The sequence below is a fragment of the Hippocampus guttulatus genome, chromosome 4 (assembly GCF_054856545.1).
Source record: "Hippocampus guttulatus isolate MCC_2025c chromosome 4, RoL_Hgut_1.0, whole genome shotgun sequence".
NCBI classification, from domain to species: Eukaryota; Metazoa; Chordata; class Actinopteri; order Syngnathiformes; family Syngnathidae; genus Hippocampus; species Hippocampus guttulatus.
The window spans coordinates 12553378-12576939 of record NC_141264.1 but is presented as its reverse complement, the minus strand read 5'-3'; the positions used below and the strand labels follow the sequence as shown (position 1 = coordinate 12576939).

At 39.4% G+C, this 23562-nt stretch overlaps 2 protein-coding genes across 2 annotated transcripts; both read left to right on the top strand.

The window, feature by feature from the left end:
• The first annotated feature begins 8224 nt into the window (after positions 1-8224).
• LOC147205973 (uncharacterized) lies at positions 8225-16420 on the top strand. The gene is made up of 17 exons (XM_086110190.1): positions 8225-8299; positions 8679-8756; positions 9130-9207; positions 9586-9663; positions 10043-10120; positions 10496-10573; positions 10949-11026; positions 11405-11482; positions 11859-11936; positions 12316-12393; positions 12767-12844; positions 13223-13299; positions 13678-13755; positions 14135-14212; positions 14692-14781; positions 15041-15342; positions 15449-16420. Exons 2-11 carry the CDS (start codon positions 8700-8702, stop codon positions 12806-12808), a joined length of 723 nt encoding a protein of 240 aa, XP_085966316.1. The 5' UTR covers positions 8225-8299; positions 8679-8699; the 3' UTR covers positions 12809-12844; positions 13223-13299; positions 13678-13755; positions 14135-14212; positions 14692-14781; positions 15041-15342; positions 15449-16420.
• Positions 16421-20907: 4487 nt separating this feature from the next.
• LOC147205972 (apelin receptor B-like) lies at positions 20908-22170 on the top strand. The gene has a single exon (XM_086109258.1). It carries the CDS (start codon positions 20941-20943, stop codon positions 21961-21963), a length of 1023 nt encoding a protein of 340 aa, XP_085965384.1. The 5' UTR covers positions 20908-20940; the 3' UTR covers positions 21964-22170.
• The last annotated feature ends 1392 nt before the right edge of the window (positions 22171-23562 follow it).

Here is a 23562-nt window from a genome sequence, read left to right as displayed (position 1 = left end):
TATTAACGTTTTTTGTTTGTTTTTTAATGTCAAAAATGGACAGCAATAAGCAACACTAGAATCTTCAATAAAATGCAAAATATTTATAAAATCATCTTTATGTCAAGAACAAGAAGTTCAAATCAGTGTCAGACAAAACACTTAACAGTAACAGTGAAAACAAACTAACAAGTAAAAAGATCAGTGTTTATATTCCCCATTTTTCACTTAAACGTTACATTTTATGATCAGAAAAAATGAAACTAGCTTGCATTTTCAAGCTTATCAATTTATTTTGGAGAAATAATTAATACCCAACGAATCTTTAACGTCACTTTCTGTTGTGCAATTTGGACACACCTCCTTCCCTCCCGTCATAGCATGGTGTGACGTCAGCAGAGGAAGTGGACAGTTTAAATCACTGAACGTACGTTACAATGTCCAAAAACTGTGCTCACTCAGCTCCAAAAATGTATGTGTACACCACTACTTATGCCCGCTCCTACCTCTGAAAATATCCCAACGATAAGCGCTCACTATCAGAGAATGAGAGAAAATAGGGTGCTTAACTTTTTTTTCCCCCTTTTGTCTGGCGTGTTTTCATTTTAAATAGTTTCTGGTGGTAACTGCATCAGTGCAATGTGGTCCAGGTGTGATCAGTCTGTGCTTCGAAGTCCAGGATGATTTGATAGTGACCAAAGCTTGTGATAGTGACTAAAGTTGTAAGCTTGTGAATCGGCTATTTTTGGACTAATGGTTGTAGTTTTTGATGCATGTCTGGGGAAGTACAAAACAATCCATCTGCAGAGTCTATGCCAGATTAAAAAAACAACAACAACAATAGTATTTCATAATTCCGTTGTTGAGTCTATCAACTAGCTAGCCCATCTTGGACTGACGGATTTTGATCCAGCTCAAAAATAACCTAAAATGGGTAAAATATTTTTCATCACCCAGCAGTTGAGCAGATGAAAGAACCCAATGTTTTTTTGAGTGTATAAGGTTGTTGTCATTGGAGGTGTGATGGAGTCCACCCCAAGTGAGGCAGGATACACTCTGAACTGGTTGCCAGGCAATTGCAAGGCACATACAGACTAACTTTGTGTCCTTATTATATTTTAATTTTAAATAATACAAGTGTTAATGCATGTATAAAAGATCCACTATTAAAATAAAGGGTTTGAAGCAAGCAAAAAACACCCTTTTTTTTCCAGTTCAAAGGGCACTCTTGCATACCATTCTGTATATGTTTTATGTTCAATAAACAAACCAAACAAACAAGGACAGCACAAAACTGTTGAACAGCAAACCACCCCATTTCATGCTTTTGTTCATGAAAATCAGATCACTCAAAATGTTATCATTGAGGTACTGTTTGTCCTACATATCATTCCAAATTCGTGAAGAAAAAAAAACCCCCAATGAGGCCAACTCACGTTGTAACATAGGGCAGTTCATGAACTGGTGTAAGCTCAACAAAGCCATGTTGGCCACCTAGTGGTGAATTGTGATATTGCAACGTAAAATACAGCGACCTCTACATATTTGCGATTCGGGGCCCTCGGATTCGCACATTTGCACTTTTATTTTCAGTATGTTTTGTATTTGGGATGAATCCCATTTTTTCCGTGACGATTTTCCCCATTTCCCCCTTTGGTTTTGATTCAAAATAAATAAATAAATTAATTAAGAAAAACATCAACAACAACAAACAAACATAATCAATATTTATCAGCTTTTTTGAATCATATTTTTTGGGGAGTGGGTGTAGTGAAAAAAGATATTTTTCAGTGTATTCCTTTTTGTAATTAATCAAAGGGCCACTCAGAGTGTGATTGAAGGCCGTATGCAACCAGCGGGCCACCTGTTGCCTACGCCTGCTCTAAATTGTCCACAGAGATAGGTTCACCCATGACCCGAATGAGGAAAAGTGAGACAGCAAATGGATGGATGGTACCATCAATCCCCGCTTCTTGTGACAGATTAACAAAAGTAATTTTTCAATTGAAGAAAAGAAAAAGAAAACTTCTGTGTGCTTCAAGAACGATACATAAAGGTTCAGTCTGAAAAAGAGGAAATAAACTGGTTGAAAAAAGTTGTGTGGGTCATCATTCACTTCTGTTTTCTTGAACCAGTGGCACAAAACCACTTGGTCAAAAGTTACACATTCTTGAGAAAAAAAAAAGAAAGTAATAACATTGTCAAGAAGGAAGCTGCTACACTTCAAGAGAAAATGACAATTTTACAAGAAATAAAGTCGTAATTTTTACGCAAGTAAATTTTGCAAAACGAAAAAAACCCCAAAAAAATTTAATGAGAAAAAAGTAATATTACAAAAATAAAGTTATAACAATGTGAACCAAGTCAAATAAAGGACTGTACTGCAAATGCATAATGTCATACAGATTTGGTCAAGTATAATTCTGACATCAAATTACGCACACTCAAATCAGCTGTTTTGTTCGCTTTGTTCCACCACCGATACAAAGTTTTTTGAGCAAACATTTCATTATGTAATATGACTCATTGACATTGAGATTGACTCAAACTCCTCTGTTTACATTGGTGAAGGGGTTTTTTTTGTTTTGTTTTGTTTTTTAATATCTTTGAAGGGCCAATGGGGACCCTGTACCATACAGTATGTGGAGCCATGTGCTTAAGTCAGAGTACCTTTCGTGGTTTAATTACTTGTTTTGCCATTGTATAATTGCCTCATTCTAATGTGTGATTAAAGGAGATAAACTGTCTTTATCGTAAACCTGAAACTTTTTTCTTTTGTAATTAGCATCAACTGAGGAAGAAGCTGCAAATGAAGAGGTCGCAATTTTGGGGGTTGTTGTGGTGACCGAAGCTTCAAGTCACCAATGATTCATCACAGCTGTTATTGTCATTGTCAGACTTGGCTTTGGTGGCCAAGTTGTGTCTGAAAGATTATTCTATTCTTATTGCTATTCTTCCGGTCTGCTTATCATTTGATTGCGTTTCTCAATTACATGATCCATGCTTGGTAAATATATGATTCTCACGCAAAGTCATTCACGGTGATGTGCTTGATTCAAAGTGAGTTTCAGTTCCTTATTCGCTTGAATTTTGTCCTATAAAAAGGCTTGAAAGACTCCACACAGTTCCCTCTACTTATGTGACTGATAATGAAATGTTTTTAATGTTGTTGTGGATCTCAAAAGTTAAAGGACATGGAATATTGTATTGACTTTTTAAAGGTCCTATGCCACAATTTATTTTCATTTTTATAATCTTTGATGTCATTTTATTGGGTTTGCAAGATAATTTGGGCTGGAAATGCCCAGGATGCCTTTTACAACCTCTTTTAGTGAACTAAAAATATTCATTCCCGTGAACGGCGTTGCAGCATTGCAAATGTAATGGCATATCAACAGATTTTTTTTTTTTTAAAGGCCTGAGACACTGGGGAAATGTTTTAAATTGTGGGAGAAAAAACACAATGCCTTCCTTTAAAGCCAATGTGAAACAGCAATTATCTGTGAAAGTTGAAAGATGACCCCCTGCCCCAAAAAATGTGTGTGTGTATGTGTGTATATTATTATGTACATTCGCACTCACACCCACACCTAGGGACAATTTGGAGTGTTCAATCAGCCTGCCATGCATGTTTTTGGAATGTGGGAGGAAACCGGAGGACCCGGAGAAAACCCACGCAAGCACGGGGAGAACATGCAAACTCCACACAGGGAGGCCGGAGCTGGAATCGAACCCAGTACCTCTGCACTGTGAAGTCTACGTGCTAACCACTCGACTACCGGGCCGCCTATATATATATATATGTGTGTGTGTGTGTGTGTGTGTGTGTGTGTGTGTGTGTGTGTGTGTTTGTATTCATGACATCTCAGGACAATTTTATGATAACACACCTTCAAAATGAGGACCTGTGGAAAAATGAGGACATTTTTCGCGTCCTCATATTTCCACGCAGTCTACACTACTCTAGAGCTCACGAGGATACTCCCACACCAAAAATAAGTGATGTCCTGAAAGAGCACAATTTTCAGAAATTGTGTGTTTAAGTGTGTTTAACTTTCGACTCACTTTTCATTTGGAAAACTAGTGGCCAACTTCGGTACCTTAACACACTTTTAACACACTTTCAGTGACGTCATTGTGCAGGACCTCATATGTCATCTTTTTCGGACTGACTCACACATTTTCCCCGCCCTCGTCCTGGTAAGTCACTTCAATTAGCAGTCACACAAAACCCAACATGTGAAGCAGCCAGACAATCCTACAGCCAGATATCTATTAAACTCTCTGAAACAAACACGACCACGCGTGGATGACCACCTGGTAAGCAATTCCTTTTCGTTTATCTTACTGTAACATAGACTTTGTTCAATATAACCGTGTTTAACAGTGCCCACCAAAGGTAATGTCATTCAATTAGACAGCTAGCTAGCTAGCTAGCTAGCTAGATCGTTAGCATGCTAATAAGCTTCCAGTAAAAGTAATGTGGACATGTCCTGCAGGCAAGGTTCTAGAAAACCTTTCTAAATCTTTGACAACACAGTCTGTGGAACTTGATTTTGGTGCCAAATGTTTATTTCAGTGCAGTATTTGTTTTATTTGATTGCAGTTAATTGAAATTAGTTAGTACAGGTAGCCTAATGAAAGTGGGCCATGCACTTCTAGCCTTTATGCTAAGTCTGGTGTATTTACACTGTTTATTCTTGTGTTGATTCAATTGTACACCGTTTCAATGAAAAAACAAACAAACGTTTGCAATGAAATTATAGCAGAATTCAGCTTTGTTGGTACATTTGGTCAAGACAATATTGTGTTACTCTATTTTAATTTTACATTGTTATCTGCCTGACAAATGGTTTGCCCGAATCTATTAATCTGACCAGCAAATGTTTGATGAAATGAATTTTTGTATATTTGAGGAAGAAAATAATATTCCTTTGGCTCAGTACTTTCTGAGCCAAAATAAGTGCTGCCATTGTATTGTGCTTGCTTGTCTGGCTGACTTCTTCTCACTTTCCATTGTAGATGTTTACTGGTGGTGATAATGTCACAAAGAAGAGCCAGACTGAGCCCTGAATCTGAGGCTGCTCATTTTATTTTATCTGGAGTCGACAAGCCTTGTTTGAAAGCCCAGTGGATCAATGATTATAAAGGTATGCTATCAATCTACCTGCTATCTAATTCTTATGGCTACCACACGCACATGACAAGAGCTGCAACCAAAGCCTGTCACAGTGACAGATTTTATTCGCACATTGTATTTACCCCAAAAATATCACAATAAACAACAGCATGTTTTTTTATGCCATTGATCATATTGGAGCAAAAATAATTGAAGTACTTTTTAAGAGAATGTTTAGCAGCCATTATCATTCAATTCTTGAGAATATTGTATTGCCATGTAGAACTAGGAATATCTTGAAATGAAAAAATAGAAATAGAAATTATTCGGCTTCTGTTAAAATATTGTGCTTCAACAAATATCACAATTCATAAAAAACGCATACTATCTGTAATAGTCGAGGAAAATTAGATGCCTTCAAACTTCCTTCACAATGCCTATTTCACCTGATTGAAGAAGGCTGTGGTAGCTGTTTGACAAATCCACATTTTTATCAGCAATTTGTACTGCCCATCAAAGGTCTCTACTTAGTTTAAAACTGAAAGAATGGTCACAGGAATTATGTATGTCATTATCATTATGACTATTATTGTTGATTGCTTAATTTTTATTTTAGTCATAATGTATCTTTTCTATGTGCAGTGGTGTATATTGCTCAGTGGGATTTCTGATTGGAGATCGGAGGTGTGAAACGCCAGGACAGCTTACAAAGAAATTAGATGAATCCTTTCCCTCCCACAATTGTTAGAGTTGCATTTGTATTTACAAAGAGAAAATAACAAAAATAGAAACGCACAGTTAATCAGATTAAAAAAAACATCCCATCCAACCATTTTCAAACCCATTTATACTAATACGGGCCTGGCTGTGCTGCAGCCGATCCCAGCTGTCTTCGGACAGTAGGCAGGGTACAACTTGAACTGGGTGCCAGCCAATCACAGGACACACAGACAAACCACCATTCACCCTCACAATCACACCGAGGGACAATTTAGTGAGTTCAGTGAACCTACTACGTTGCATGTTTTTGGAATGTGGGAGGAAACCAAAGTAGTCGGAGAAAACCCATGCAGCCATGGGGAGAACTCCACACAAGAAGGCACTGTGAGGCGGACGTGCCAACCAGTCGCACACTGTGCAGCCGCATTAGGTTGCCTGTGACCAAAATAAAAACTATGGTGGTAATGCATTACCAACATTGCTGCCCATACTTTTTTTGACCTTATTGCTCTTCTCTTTCTCTCCCTCAACCATATAATGCAGTTTGAAGTGGAATAGTATAGGAACTGAAATTAGGTTTCGAATGTTATCCATTGAGGAAAAATGGTACTTCACTTGACTTATGATGATCACTTTAGTCAAACTGTCGGTCAAACCGCTGGTATTTTTCTTTGCTATTCCATACATTCTGTTCAATTGAAGGCAAGCAATGTAAACAACTCTGATGTAAGGAGCCACATTATTTTGTGCTGATACAAATTGCTAAAGAAAATTATCAGCGATTCTGATAATTGTTTTTAGTTTTACATGGAATTATTTTGTTATCGTACCACTAAACATGTTTTTTCCCCTCTTTAAATTTTTATTTTTTGGTCTGCATGTATTTGTGAATATCTGATTAACTGCATTGTGTAAGCCTGATTTGGATTGTATTAATCAACATTTAAGTGTCAACTTTTCGTGTCCTAGGACGTGGTGTATTTACAAGTGAACCAATCGAAAAGGGGTTATTTGTGGTTGAGTACCGTGGAGAGTTAATCTCAAGTTATGAACGAGACAAGAGACAGAAAAAGTACACAGAGAAGCAAAATTGTTTCCTGTTTGATTTTGAATGGAAAGGAAGCAAATGGTGGTAAGTCAAGATCTAGAAAAACATCATGTGGTTCTGTACAACATTGTAGTTTTACTGGAAAAACATTTCATGTTTCATTGTTCAATTTCAGCATTGATTCCTCCCATGAAGATGGTTCATTAGGTCGACTTGTCAATGATGCTCACAAAGGCCCAAACTGTAGAATGAAAAAGCTGACAATCCAGGATAAACCTCATCTTTGCTTGTTTGCAATTGAAAATATCGAAGCAGGGAATGAAATAACCTATGACTATGGAGATTCTCAGTGGGCATGGAGAGCACTGGTAAGTAATGCCTGAATATACACCTGTAGACAACCAGATCTAATAAGTAAATCATTATATTTCATAGGTGAGTGAAATATCATTTTCATCAACAGTTTATTACCTTTTAAAAGTTAACACAAGTGTCTGTTTTAGAGGATTATTTGACGTCAACAGAAATTCAAAGACAGGAACATGGACTCCACATTTTTCAGTCATTACATTGATTTAGTCTGAAAGAGTATGTTTCGGGTGTTGTCTTTATTATTTGAACTCAGTCGTGTCTGATGTCCTGAAATTGTTAGCTATCAGAGCTGTACAGTGGTAGGTACCATAAAGAGTACTGTACTACACAGTACTTGTGCTGTGAATGTGGTCACTGAAAAAAGTAGTTCAATTTATTCAAAAGTCATATAACTACGACATATTTCTGACACTCTATGGTTGGTATAATGTTGCTTTTCATGATTTCAGTCATGCCCTCATACTTCTTCAGTTACTGAAGAATACTTTTTAGAATATTTCTGATACTGTAATATTGCTATGTTGCAGACACCAGATGTTGGTATCCTGACTGAACCTTCTGGAGACCAAGAAGGGAGTGAGAGATCCACTTCATCCTTACAACAGGTGACTACGTCTTATCATTATATACCAGTTTTGAGTTTACAGCTTTCTTTGACAAACACAGGAGAAGTTATAAATCAGAAACGTGGCCTCTCCATGATTTCAGTCGTCATGTCCTCATATTTCTTTAGACCTGAAAAACCTGAGTGTGTTTCAGGTGACATGACTTTTGTCTTAACCTAACTCTGGAGAGCCTGTGTTCGAATGTCCCCATATTGCTGTTCCACAGAACTGAACAGTGTTAACTTTCTACAGTGTGGTATATTAATCCCAAACTCTCCTGTGAGCAATGTTCAATGAGAAATAATGTTTATTCATTTCTTAACTGGTCAGAATGAAGAATGCTGAATATTTTGACACCGTAATGTTGTTATGTTGCAGACACCAAGTGACGGGTACCTGACTGAACCTTCTGGAGACCAAGAATGGAATGAGAGATTCACTTCATCCTTACAACAGGTTACTACGTCTTATCATTACATACCAGGTTTGAGTTTTCAGCTTTCTTTGACAAACACAGGAGAAGTTATAAATCAGAAACATGGACTCGTCATGATTTCAATCGTCATGTCCTCATATTTCTTTAGACCTGAAAAACCTGAGTGTGTTTCAGGTGACATGACTTTTGTCTGGACCTAACTCTGGAGAGCCTGTGTTCGAATGTCCCCATATTGCTGTTACACAGAGCTGAACAGTGTTAACCTTCTATAGTGTGGTATATTAATCCCAAACCCTCCTGTGAGCGATGTTCAATGAAAAACAATGTTTATTAATTTATTAACTAATTAGGATGAATAAATTTGAATATTTCTGACACTGCAATGCTGCTATGTTGCAGACACCAGGTGTTCGGATCCTGATGAAACCTTCTGAAGATCAAGAAAAGAGTGGAAGATTTACTTCATCCTTACAACAGGTCATTGCATTTTATCAGTGTATATCAGTTTTGAGTTTACAGCTTTCTTTGACAAACACAGGAGAAGTTATAAATCAGAAACATGGACTCTCCATGATTTCAGTCGTCATGTCCTCATATTTCTTTAGACCTGAAAGACCTGAGTGTGTTTCAGGTGACATGACTTGTCTTAACCTAACTCTGGAGAGCCTGTGTTCGAATGTCCCCATATTGCTGTTCCACAGAACTGAACAGTGTTAATTTTCTACAGTGTGGTATATTAATCCCAAACTCTCCTGTGAGCTATGTTCAATGAGAAATAATGTTTATTCATTTCTTAATTGGTCAGAATGAAGAATGCTGAATATTTTGACACCGTAATGTTATGTTGCAGATACCAAGTGACGGGATCCTGACTGAACCTTCTGGAGACCAAGAAGGGAGTGAGAGATCCGCTTCATCCTTACAACAGGTTACTACGTCTTATCATTATATACCAGTTTTGAGTTTACAGCTTTCTTTGACAAACGCAGGAGAAGTTATAAATCAGAAATGTGGCCTCTCCATGATTTCAGTCGTCATGTCCTCATATTTCTTTAGACCTGAAAAACCTGAGTGTGTTTCAGGTGACATGACTTTTGTCTTAACCTAACTCTGGAGAGGTTGTGTCTGAATGTCCCCATATTGCTGTTCCACAGAGCTGAACAGTGTTAACTTTCTGTAGTGTGGTACATTAATCCCAAACACTCCTGTGAGCAATGTTCAATGAGAAATAATGTTTATTCATTTCTTAACTGGTCAGAATGAAGAATGCTGAATATTTTGACACCGTAATGTTGTTATGTTGCAGATACCAAGTGAAGGGATCCTGACTGAACCTTCTGGAGACCAAGAAGGAAGTGAGAGATCCACTTCATCCTTACAACAGGTTACTACGTTTTATCATTATATACCAGTTTTGAGTTTACAGCTTTTTTTGACAAACGCAGGAGAAGTTATAAATCAGAAACGTGGACTCTCCATGATTTCAGTCATCATGTCCTCATATTTCTTTAGACCTGAAAAACCTGAGTGTGTTTCAGGTGACATGACTTTTGTCTTAATCTAACTCTGGAGAGCCTGTGTTCGAATGTCCCCATATTGCTGTTCCACAGAACTGAACAGTGTTAACTTTCTATAGTGTGGTATATTAATCCCAAACCCTCCTGTGAGCGATGTTCAATGAAAAACAATGTTTATTCATTTATTAACTAATCAGGATGAATAAATTAGAATATTTCTGACACTGCACTGTTGCTATGTTGCAGACACCAGGTGTTCGGATCCCGATGAAACCTTCTGAAGATCAAGAAAGGATTGGGAGATCCACTTCATCCTTACAACAGGTCATTGCATTTTATCATTATATACCAGTTTTGAGTTTACAGCTTTCTTTGACAAACACAGGAGAAGTTATAAATCAGAAACATGGACTCTCCATGATTTCAGTCGTCATGTCCTCATATTTCTTTAGACCTGAAAAACCTGAGTGTGTTTCAGGTGACATGACTTTTGTCTTAACCTAACTCTGGAGAGCCTGTTTTAGAATGTCCCCATATTGCTGTTCCACGGAACTGAACAGTGTTAACTTTCTATAGTGTGGTATATTAATCCCAAACTCTCCTGTGAGCAATGTTCAATGAGAAATAATGTTTATTCATTTCTTAACTGGTCAGAATGAAGAATGCTGAATATTTTGACACCGTAATGTTATGTTGCAGACGCCAAGTGACAGGTACCTGACTGAACCCTCTGGAGACCAAGAATGGAATGAGAGATCCACTTCTTCCTTACAACAGGTTACTACTTCTTATCATGATATACTAGGTTTGAGTTTTCAGCTTTCTTTGACAAACACAGGAGAAGTTATAAATCAGAAACATGGACTCGCCATGATTTCAGTCGTCATGTCCTCATATTTCTTTAGACCTGAAAAACCTGAGTGTGTTTCAGGTGACATGACTTTTGTCTTAACCTAACTCTGGAGAGCCTGTTTTAGAATGTCCCCATATTGCTGTTCCACGGAACTGAACAGTGTTAACTTTCTATAGTGTGGTATATTAATCCCAAACTCTCCTGTGAGCAATGTTCAATGAGAAATAATGTTTATTCATTTCTTAACTGGTCAGAATGAAGAATGCTGAATATTTTGACACCGTAATGTTATGTTGCAGACGCCAAGTGACAGGTACCTGACTGAACCCTCTGGAGACCAAGAATGGAATGAGAGATCCACTTCTTCCTTACAACAGGTTACTACTTCTTATCATGATATACTAGGTTTGAGTTTTCAGCTTTCTTTGACAAACACAGGAGAAGTTATAAATCAGAAACATGGACTCGCCATGATTTCAGTCGTCATGTCCTCATATTTCCTTAGACCTGAAAAACCTGAATGTGTTTCAGGTGACATGACTTTTGTCTTAACCTAACTCTGAAGAGCCTGTGTTTGAATGTCCCCATATTGCTGTTCCACAGAACTGAACAGTGTTAACTTTCTACAGTGTGGTATATTAATCCCAAACTCTCCTGTGAGCTATGTTCAATGAGAGATAATGTTTATTCATTTCTTAACTGGTCAGAATGAAGAATGCTGAATATTTTGACACCGTAGTGTTGTTATGTTGCAGACACCAAGTGACAGGTACCTGACTGAACCCTCTGGAGACCAAGAATGGAATGAGAGATCCACTTCATCCTTACAACAGGTTACTACTTCTTATCATGATATACTAGGTTTGAGTTTTCAGCTTTCTTTGACAAACACAGCAGAAGTTATAAATCAGAAACATGGACTCTCCATGATTTCAGTCGTCATGTCCTCATATTTCTTTAGACCTGAAAAACCTGAGTGTGTTTCAGGTGACATGACTTGTCTTAACCTAACTCTGGAGAGCCTGTGTTCGAATGTCCCCATATTGCTCTTCCACAGAACTGAACAGTGTTAACTTTCTACAGTGTGGTATATTAATCCCAAACTCTCCTGTGAGCAATGTTCAATGAGAAATAATGTTTATTCATTTCTTAACTGGTCAGAATGAAGAATGCTGAATATTTTGACACCGTAATGTTGTTATGTTGCAGACACCAAGTGACGGGTACCTGACTGAACCTTCTGGAGACCAAGAATGGAATGAGAGATTCACTTCATCCTTACAACAGGTTACTACGTCTTATCATTACATACCAGGTTTGAGTTTTCAGCTTTCTTTGACAAACACAGGAGAAGTTATAAATCAGAAACATGGACTCGTCATGATTTCAGTCGTCATGTCCTCATATTTCTTTAGACCTGAAAAACCTGAGTGTGTTTCAGGTGACATGACTTTTGTCTGGACCTAACTCTGGAGAGCCTGTGTTCGAATGTCCCCATATTGCTGTTACACAGAGCTGAACAGTGTTAACCTTCTATAGTGTGGTATATTAATCCCAAACCCTCCTGTGAGCGATGTTCAATGAAAAACAATGTTTATTAATTTATTAACTAATTAGGATGAATAAATTTGAATATTTCTGACACTGCAATGCTGCTATGTTGCAGACACCAGGTGTTCGGATCCTGATGAAACCTTCTGAAGATCAAGAAAAGAGTGGAAGATTTACTTCATCCTTACAACAGGTCATTGCATTTTATCAGTGTATATCAGTTTTGAGTTTACAGCTTTCTTTGACAAACACAGGAGAAGTTATAAATCAGAAACATGGACTCTCCATGATTTCAGTCGTCATGTCCTCATATTTCTTTAGACCTGAAAGACCTGAGTGTGTTTCAGGTGACATGACTTGTCTTAACCTAACTCTGGAGAGCCTGTGTTCGAATGTCCCCATATTGCTGTTCCACAGAACTGAACAGTGTTAATTTTCTACAGTGTGGTATATTAATCCCAAACTCTCCTGTGAGCTTTGTTCAATGAGAAATAATGTTTATTCATTTCTTAATTGGTCAGAATGAAGAATGCTGAATATTTTGACACCGTAATGTTATGTTGCAGATACCAAGTGACGGGATCCTGACTGAACCTTCTGGAGACTAAGAAGGGAGTGAGAGATCCGCTTCATCCTTACAACAGGTTACTACGTCTTATCATTATATACCAGTTTTGAGTTTACAGCTTTCTTTGACAAACGCAGGAGAAGTTATAAATCAGAAACGTGGCCTCTCCATGATTTCAGTCGTCATGTCCTCATATTTCTTTAGACCTGAAAAACCTGAGTGTGTTTCAGGTGACATGACTTTTGTCTTAACCTAACTCTGGAGAGGTTGTGTTTGAATGTCCCCATATTGCTGTTCCACAGAGCTGAACAGTGTTAACTTTCTATAGTGTGGTACATTAATCCCAAACTCTCCTGTGAGCAATGTTCAATGAGAAATAATGTTTATTCATTTCTTAACTGGTCAGAATGAAGAATGCTGAATATTTTGACACCGTAATGTTGTTATGTTGCAGATACCAAGTGACGGGATCTAACTGAACCTTCTGGAGACCAAGAAGGGAGTGAGAGATCCACTTCATCCTTACAACAGGTTACTACGTTTTATCATTATATACGAGTTTTGAGTTTACAGCTTTCTTTGACAAACGCAGGAGAAGTTATAAATCAGAAACATGGCCTCTCCATGATTTCAGTCGTCATGTCCTCATATTTCTTTAGACCTGAAAAACCTGAGTGTGTTTCAGGTGACATGACTTTTGTCTTAACCTAACTCTGGAGAGCCTGTGTTCGAATGTCCCCATATTGCTGTTCCACAGAACTGAACGGTGTTAACTTTCTACAGTGTGGTATATTAATCCCAAACCCTCCTGTGAGCGATGTTCAATGAGAAATAATGTTTATTCATCTCTTAACTGGTCAGAATGAAGAATGCTGAATATTTTGACACCGTAATGTTGTTATGTTGCAGACACCAAGTGACGGGTACCTGACTGAACCTTCTGGAGACCAAGAATGGAATGAGAGATCCACTTCATCCTTACAACAGGTTACTACGTCTTATCATTATATACCAGTTTTGAGTTTACAGCTTTCTTTGACAAACACAGGAGAAGTTATAAATCAGAAACGTGGACTCTCCATGATTTCAGTCGTCATGTCCTCATATTTCTTTAGACCTGAAAAACCTGAGTGTGTTTCAGGTGACATGACTTTTGTCTTAACCTAACTCTGTAGAGCCTGTGTTCGAATGTCCCCATATTGCTGTTACACAGAGCTGAACAGTTTTAACTTTCTATAGTGTGGTATATTAATCCCAAACTCTCCTGTGAGCGATGTTCAATGAAAAACAATGTTTATTCATTTATTAACTAATTAGGATGAATAAATTTGAATATTTCTGACACTGCACTGTTGCTATGTTGCAGACACCAGGTATTCGGATCCTGATGAAACCTTCTGAAGATCAAGAAAGGAGTGGAAGATTCATTTCATCCTTACAACAGGTTTTATTTATCAAATCGTTTCATGATAAAACATTGCGTTTTATCAATATATACCAGTTTTGAGTTTACAGCTTTCTTTGACAAACACAGGAGAAGTTATAAATCAGAAACATGGACTCTCCATGATTTCAGTCGTCATGTCCTCATATTTCTTTAGACCTGAAAAACCTGAGTGTGTTTCAGGTGACATGACTTTTGTCTTAACCTAACTCTGGAGAGGCTGTGTCTGAATGTCCCCATATTGCTGTTCCACAGAGCTGAACAGAGTTAAACTTTCTATAGTGTGGTACGTTATTCCCAAACTCTCCTGTGAGCAATGTTCAATGAGAAATAATGTTTCTTCATTTATTAACTGGTCAGAACGAAGAATGCTGAATATTTTGATGTTGTTTAAATATCATTTTTAAAACATCTAACATTCTGCGTTTACCCTGAAACAAAAGCATTTTGTCCTGTCTGTTTTTTTTTAACCCAACCAGATGAAGTAACCACGAGCGATGACGATTTGAGCAAAGAAACCAATGCTGACCTTAATCAAGAAAAAGCGATTCTCACTTACACAGAAAATGGTAATGTCCTCAAGTTATGACATAAGACAGAGTAAATTGGTGCCTGATAATCTCAGTCTTTATGCACAACTATGTATGAATTAGAAACAATTTACTACAGTATTTGAAAATGGTGTTGAAAGATGCAAAATGTGCAGGTTGAAAACACATTAGGCCTCGACAGCCGAAAGAAAATTGAGAAATTAGGAGACGATTTGGCACATATAAGAAAGCAATGGTGAAAAGCCACATTCAACTATTTTTGTATAATTTTTCAAAGGCTCAAGCTCTGACACTTCTGGGAACCCAAGCCATGCATATGCGCCATCTACATCGGACAACATGGAAGGCACTTCTGCTTCAACCACCTTTGACAACACTGACGACAGTTTTGTCGCAACCCTGGAAAACATTTCTGCTCCAACCCAGTTAGAGAACGTGGACGACACTTCCTTCTCAATCACACGGGACAACAAAAACACCAGTTAAAGTTAAACAAAAATGGCAAAAATTAACATATCTTAATTGAAGCTGAAGTACTTTTGATGAACAAAAAGTCAAAGTGCTCCAATGAAAAGCAAGGTTAAAGAGCATTTTTTTCAAAATTCTCATTATTTCCTGGAATATCTTATTTTGCATTTTTAACATTTGCAATGACATTTTTAATAAATAATGCCTTCTTTTACAGGTGGGAATAAGAGACGTACGTGGACAGATGATGAAGTGAAGGCTGTTGAGAGACATATGTTTGATTTCATAACAAGCCATAACGTTCCAGGTAAAACGAGCTGTGAGTCCTGTCTCCACGCAGAGCTAGTAGCTCTGAAAGACAGAGACTGGGTGTCCATCAAAAACTACATCCACAACAGGATAACTGCATTAAAAAGGGAAATGAATAGATAGTCCATTGAAATGCGAGCACGCCTGGGTACATTTCAGTTCAAGTTAACTATAGCAATAGCAATGGTGCATTTAGGGTGGGATGGTCAATTACGGATTTCATATTTGTTGTTGAATACTGTTTCACATTTATTGTTTCATGAGCTTCAAGAGCAAATTGGAAAATCCTTGGAGATGTACGAACATGTAAGGTATACTGTATATCAGGCATGTCCCGATCTGGGCCGGGAGGGCAACTGTCGTGCCTGTTTTCCAGCTCTCGCAGCTGCATCACACCTGATTCAGATGATCAGTTCAACAGTCAGCTCTGATGCAGCATTAGAACATCCTGGGAGAGCTGGAAAACAAAAAGACAGCGGCCCTCGAGGACCGACTTTGGACACCCCTGCTGTATATAAACGTACGTACAATATACAAACTTCTCACAAAAGATAGGCTTATTAGGTTTGAGGTGATATTTCAGAAAAACCCTAAAACATTTGAATTCATCCTATTTCAAGAATTTCAATACTTTTTGAAAAGTTGCTTTTGTCTAACAGGTAGCTAAAGAAGAAGTTGCTACACACATGGCACAATATATGGCCACATTTATTAAAAATTCTTCATCACAGTATTCACATTTTGACATAATCTTCTTCAGTTCAAACAACCCTCATCTATTGCACTGCCTTGTGTCATGGAGAGGAGGTGGCATGTTTTCTGTGTTCATAATTTCATATTTGTCAGCAATTAAAAAATAAGAAAGTGGACTGACCACATATTTAACTGTCTCTTCTTCTTCACAGCTTAGTTTTACTGTCTTGTATTATTACCATGAATATCAACGACTGTTTGGCACATTCGCCTCATAGTTCAGCAATTGATAGTTTGAATCTGGGCTTCCTTCCTTTGTAGAGTTCTCCCCGTGCCCGAGCATGACAATTGGACACATGTGCCTAACATATACTGTTGATATGTAACAGGAGTCAATCTAAAAATTACACACTTTACTCTTAGCTGGTCTTCATAAGTCATATATACTTGAAAATGATGTGTATCTAGGGGGCTCAAAATTCACAAAAACATGAAATGGCAGTGTGTTTGAGGTGACTGTCTCCATAATACACAAAAACCAGTCAATGTCCTCATATGTAGTAGTTTTGTCATAAATCAAAAAAAAATTACGTCCTAGCCAAAATCTGAATAGATGGGTGTCTTCCTGATTTTTTTTCATGGTTACCATATTTTTTTGGAGCCTGTAGGACCACGGGAAAGGCATGTACCCATATGTCGGGTGAACAAACGGACGTCCTGAAAATGCACCAAAACACGTATGTGTGTGTGTGTGTGTGTGTGTGTATATATATATATATACACACACACACACACACACACACACACACACACACACACACACACACACACACACACACACACACATATATATGGGGCGGCCCGGTAGTCCAGTGGTTAGCACGTCGACTTCACAGTACCGGGGTTCAAGTCCAGCTCCGGCTTCCCTGTGTGGAGTTTGCATGTTCTCCCCGGGCCTGCGTGGGTTTTCTCCGGGTACTCCAGTTTCCTCCCACATTCCAAAGGCATGGCAGGCTGATTGAACACTTTAAATTGTCCCTAGGTGTGAGTGTGGTCGTGCGTGGTTGTTTGTCTCTGTGTGCCCTGCGATTGGCTGGCAACCAATTCAGGGTGTTCCCCGCCTACTGCCCGAGGACAGCTGGGATAGGCCCCAGCGCCCCCCACGACCCAAGTGAGGATAAAGCGGTTCGGAAGATGAATGAATGAATATATATATTACTGAAAAGTAACGCCATGAGAAGAACCACCAAGCGTGATGTTTCAAATTCCACACAGGAAGACCGAGATTTTAACCCTGAATCTCAAAGTCAGAGGGAGACATGCTCACTCCTTGTCTGAGCTGCCGGCAAATATTCAAATTTTGGTTCATGTTGCCATCCAGTGGCCAATGTGTTTTTCTGTCACAAGCTCCCAAGACACAGGTTCAAACAAAAAATTTTATTGGTGAATTTTATTCTTGGCACCAATACAAAATATGCATGTGAAGCGCAGGTCTTACTTTTATCCACTTGTGATCACCGTCCTCAAATTCTACTCTGTCGGATCTATGACTTTGAATGGCCTGGCCTGTTGCATGACGTTGGAGTCACTGATTGTTAGTACATTTTGGCTCTCATCGGCTCGGTATAGTGCCACTTGAGAGAACTGCTATTGTAACCACGTATTTTTGCAGGGTTTTTAAAATATTTTATTTTATTTTTTGCATTTCAATGTTATGACTTGTACTTTGTATGTTAAACATCAACAGTATCACAAAAAATGTTCCATTACTGCTTTACAACATTTAGATCTCTTTCAACATACATAAAGTTTAATCAACATAAATGTGTGTTCAAGACATTCCATTATAAACATTACTATTTATTGTTCATTGAAAATTATAAGCCAGATGGATAACTTTTCGTTTAAAAAAACCTTAAAGGGGAAGTCAAGTTAAAAAAAAAATCTTTCTTGCTGTTTATGAAAAAGATCTGAAGAAAAGAGCAATAGTAGATGATCTGATGTAATTTGCCATGTTTCACTAAGTGACCATGAGTGGGCGGTGGTGTTGTGAAGGAAGGGGGTTGCATCCTCACGGCTCAGAGGGTTGTGTCAGAGCGTGCAGATAACACGAGCAACAACACACTCCACCACAAGGCCAGGAGAGAAAAGCCAATGAGCCTACCGACAACCCTTACGAGTACTATGACTGCGAGGAGACAGAGAGTCATAGTCGTAGTCATATTCATTTTTGGCCATTTTGGCAACAGCCTGGTCATTTTCAGGGTGTGGTGGGCGCAGGGCATGCAGCGGGCAGACCACAACTGTATCAGTAACCAGGCCCTGGCCTGCATTTCAGGTCGCAGTGCCCTCACCTTCAAAAAAGAGCACATCAAAGTTACCTCTGACTATGTTTGACTGAGAAATAGCGATCATTTGCATCTCGTGCATGAGTAACGAAGGTAGCTAGGGCTGCCACAACCCATGTGAATTGCGCAACATACGACCACTGACACTTCACACGTGCGGCGCAATAATATGAGACATTCTTACACAGCCTCGAGGCTCCTTCCCTCGATCGGTTATGAGCCGAATAAACTTTTCTGTAAGGAGAATTGGAAAATACAAAATGCAAATTTTACTCAGGCTCAATTTGTTTTTTAAAATGCACTGGACTGTATAACATTTGCTGTGTGCTGAGAAGGTGCGAGCTGTGCACAAGTTTGAATGTGTGCAGGTGAGAGGGAACATTGCTTGGGGGCATCCCAGAGCAGCTGGTAGCTCACCGCTTGATTTAGTGAGCTTAAGAGATACAGCACATAGCCCCTCACCTGAAGACTAGGGGGCGAGGGGTGGGTCAGCAGCCAGAGAAACAAAGCTGCTCTGATTGTGTTTATGTTTGTGCTTTAAGGACTACAAATACGTTTTGGTTTTAATTGCTTTTTGAAAAAGTATTTCAACAACATTTTTTTCCTCCCAATTTAGAGACTGTAGGGTGAAAGCTGCATTCGGAGGGAGGGACCTTTGCGGTCTCATCCCCGGCTACCGAAGCTGGCTCTCGGCATGTGGAAAGTCACCTCGCTGGCAGCAAAGGAGCTACCGGGACATGTCTGAGAGACAATCGGTGTCAAACATACGACCCGCGGGCCGGAACCGGCCCCCAAGGAGGTTCGATCAGGCCCGCAGGTTATTTAAAAGTGAAAAAATACATAAAAGACATGGGATGAATATTTTAATAAGGTGCAATTCACGAAGTATCCGCTAGTTCCACTGTTTTGATCAGAGTAAAAGACAACATTGTTTTAATCAGAGAAGAGACAGCGTCTGTCACGAAGACAGACCCAACACAGCAGACGGTATCAAGGACATGTGAATACTTTATTCTTTACACATTTAATAGCACTCTCCTTAGTTTGTAAGGTGTAGGCAGGGATTAAGTTTAGATTTTATATGCACGTGTGTAAATAGTTTAAAAATTCCTTTCTTTATAAATCTAGCTTAATCTTAAAGTGCATTACTATATTTTTCAATACCAATTACTTGTTAAAGTTTTGTGCCTTTGTACAATCAGTGGGATCAGTTGCAATGCATATATGTGAATCCATCCATACATCCATCCATTTTCCGAACCGCTTGATCCTCACTAGGGTCGCGGGGGGTGCTGGAGCCTATCCCAGCCGTCTTCGGGCAGTAGGCGGGGGACACCCTGAATCAGTTGCCAGCCAATCGCAGGGCACACAGAGACGAACAACCATCCACGCCCACACTCACGCCTAGGGACAATTTAGAGCTTCCAATCAACCTGCCACGCATGTTTTTGGAATGCGGGAGGAAACCGGAGCACCCGGAGAAAACCCACGCAGGCCCGGGGAGAACATGCAAACTCCACACAGGCAGGCCGGAGCTGGAATCGAACCCGGTACCTCTGCACCGTGAAGCCGACGTGCTAACCACTGGACTACCGGGCCTTATATGTGAATGATAAAAGTAAATTGCACATTTGTCTAAGGAAATCTAAGGTGCTTCATGAAACATTTTGTAAAAGACATGTTCATTACATTTCAACTTTTTCCTAATGTTCTTGTGCTTCTTTAGACCAAAACAAAGGAAAGCCCTATTATTTTGGCTATTTATAGCAGAGTATGGTATAATTTTAATGGTCCGGCCCACTTGAAATCTACCTCAGCCGTATGTGGCCCACAATGTCAAATGAGTTTGACACCCCTAGGTTAGAGGAAACAGAAGAGCAGATAAAGCAACATGATAACCAATACAAGTAGCTTAAAGTTATTTCCTGTCTTTCAGAATGAATGTATCTTTTGTCGAGTTCTTGAAGCACACAGAAGTTCACGTTTCATTTCAGGAGTGTATATAAATATGTCATTACATTGATTGAATTTGAACTTGTAATTACTTTTGAGTAAGATGTGATTTATTAAAATATTGATATTGCACTGTACCATTTCATTCTATCTAACTATTTGCATTAATTTCTACTTTGTTACATTTCCAGTGAGTAAAGGTGAAGAAAAGAGCAAGAGTAGATGATGTAATGTATTGTGCTATGCTTCAGGAAGTTAACAAATGAAGGGTTTTCCAATAGAAGTGGGCAGTCGTTTCGGGGCTGGGGGTGGGATGTAGCATCCTCGGGGCTCAGAGGGTTGTGTCAGAGTGGGCAGCTCATATGAGCAGCAACACGAGCCACCCCAAGCCTAAGACAGAACAGCCATGGAGCAGACTGAGAGCCCTCAGCAATACTACGACTATGAAGAGATGGAGAACTACACCATGTGCGACATCTCCGAGAGGACGGCATCCCCATGGCTCATTCCGGTGCTCCTCTTGTTCATCTTCATCTTGGGCCTAACCGGCAACAGTGTGGTCCTTTACGCCGTGAAGCAGGTGCAGGGGAAGCGGCGGGTGGCCCACATCTATATCGGCAACCTGGCTCTGGCCGACTTGGTCTTCACGGTCACGCTGCCCCTTTGGGCGGTGTACACAGCCATGGATGACCACTGGCCCTTTGGAGCGGCTCTGTGCAAGATCATCAGCTATATGGATCTCCTCAGTATGTACGCCAGCATCTTCCTCCTCACCAGCATGAGCTTCGATCGTTACAAGGCCATCGTGCATTCACTGCCCAGCAACCATTTGTGTGCCGGCAGCCACATGGGCGCCTCCCTTTTTGCCGTCTGGACGCTGTCGGGCCTCCTGTCTGTCCCTGCCCTCGTGTTCCGCACCACCCAGCAAGACCCGAGTAGCAACAGAACTTTCTGCGCGTTGGACTTCAGCCTGGTCGTGAGCAACAGGCATCAGGAGAGCCAGTGGTTCGCCGGGTTGAGCTTGTCGCTGTCCACCCTGGGGTTTTTACTCCCCTTACTGGCCATGATGGTGTGCTACGGGTTGATCGGCTGTACCGTGATGCGCCACTTCCACATCTGGCGCAAGGAGGACCAACGCAAGTGGCGACTCTTCAAGATCATCATCACGGTGGTTGTGGTCTTCGCCGCCTGCTGGATCCCTTACCATGTGGTGAGAAGCACGGGCGCCCTGTCCGAACTGGACCTGTTCCCGACCACCTGTGCTTTCCAGCGCATCCTGTTGCTGGCCTACCCGTACACCGCCTGCCTGGCCTACATCAACAGCTGTCTCAACCCCTTCCTCTATGCCTTCTTTGACCTGCATTTCAGGTCGCACTGCCTGGGACTTTTCCACCTCAAGAAGTCCCACCAGACACCGACTAAGGTGTAGCATGCCAGGAAGACTCAATAAACACTCGGTGCTTACTTCCACATTATTGACCTACAAACAAGTGGAGAATTTTCAAAGGACCAAATGTGAAGTAGATTTTGTGGAATATTTTCCCATTCTTGTTCTCTGGTCTTGGCTTGGTATAATATATCTTTTTTTAATCCAATAATATTCATGATGTCATCATTAAAAGTGGCAAATTTGCAATATGCATATATCCTGTTCAAATGCATAGGTGAGATGGGAAGTGTGTCAACAAGCAGCCAGTCTCACCTCAAATTGCGAAGTTGGTAATAGAAAGCAGAAATAGCACACATCAACAGCACCGTGTGTTGTAACTGAATGAAAAAGTTCATGAACCTGTTCATATTTTAGACGAACATAAACTGAATGTAGTGTATTTCGGCCTAATGAACGTTTTTGCAAAGACACTCATTCTGGCGCCGCTGAGTGGGGGTTTTTTTTTGGAATGCCAGTTCATTTAAATTCAAGAGTACCATGATTTGTTAGACTTTCAGGAGAAAATCTGGCTTAATTTGAAATGAATTATTACGGATATACCCCTTGAGATGAATCATCTGTTTTTCGAGGGATCCAACATACAAAATCAATAAACATAACACGAAGACATCACAAGCAAAACATCACTGCCCACTTAGTACATGCAAAAATTACAAAATGCCAATCCAAACAAATTGTGTGCTTATGTAAAAATAAGTAAATAGATCATACATGCACAGGTTACAATAACCATAACAGAATAAATAATTATAGCTAATTTATTCGATATGTAAGTGGTAATATACTGTATATGTACAGGTATGTACACAAACAAGCAAAAAATCTCTCCCCCCCCCCACACACACACACACATCCATATAAATATTGCTCCAAAAAAATAAAGGGAAAACTTAAACAGCAAAATGTAACACCAGAGTTTTTTTCACATACTATAACTGCGTACGTAATGTAAAATTGGAAATACTAATCGTGAAATTGTTCTTTTCCATAACTGGAAGCTAAAACAATTAATTGAGTGATAAAGAACTCTCAATCTGCAGTTTAACTTCTGCACGACTGAATCAATACTTGACTTCAAAGAAAGTTGAGGCTCAAACCAAAGGCCCAAATATTTAGATTCCTCCGTTTTCTAAAGGGGGAAACCATCAAGAAACTTAATTTGCAATGGAAGAGAACTTGCACACCATCGGTTTCTTCTTTTTGAGATTATATTGGTTCAAACGTTTTTGTACTAAACTGATTCTTCCTGCAATGGGCAATGAATTTATGAAACTTCTGGTTTTGAACAATAAATAATGGTACCATCTGCATGTAAGAAAATAAGACTGTCTGGAGAGTTTTTAGGCAAACCATTAATAAAAATGGAAACAAGGAGTGGCCCCAAAGAAGAACCTAAGATATCCTTTATTTGTCCCACACTGGGGAAATTTACAGTCTACAGCAGCAAGATTGTGGGTAGAAAGAAGAAAGAAGAAAAAAAAACCAAACACTGTTCAATTAAGTGCAATATAAATACAAATATGGATAAGGTCGCAGTGCTATTTACAATTGTTTTTCACATCATTTAATTATTTTTAA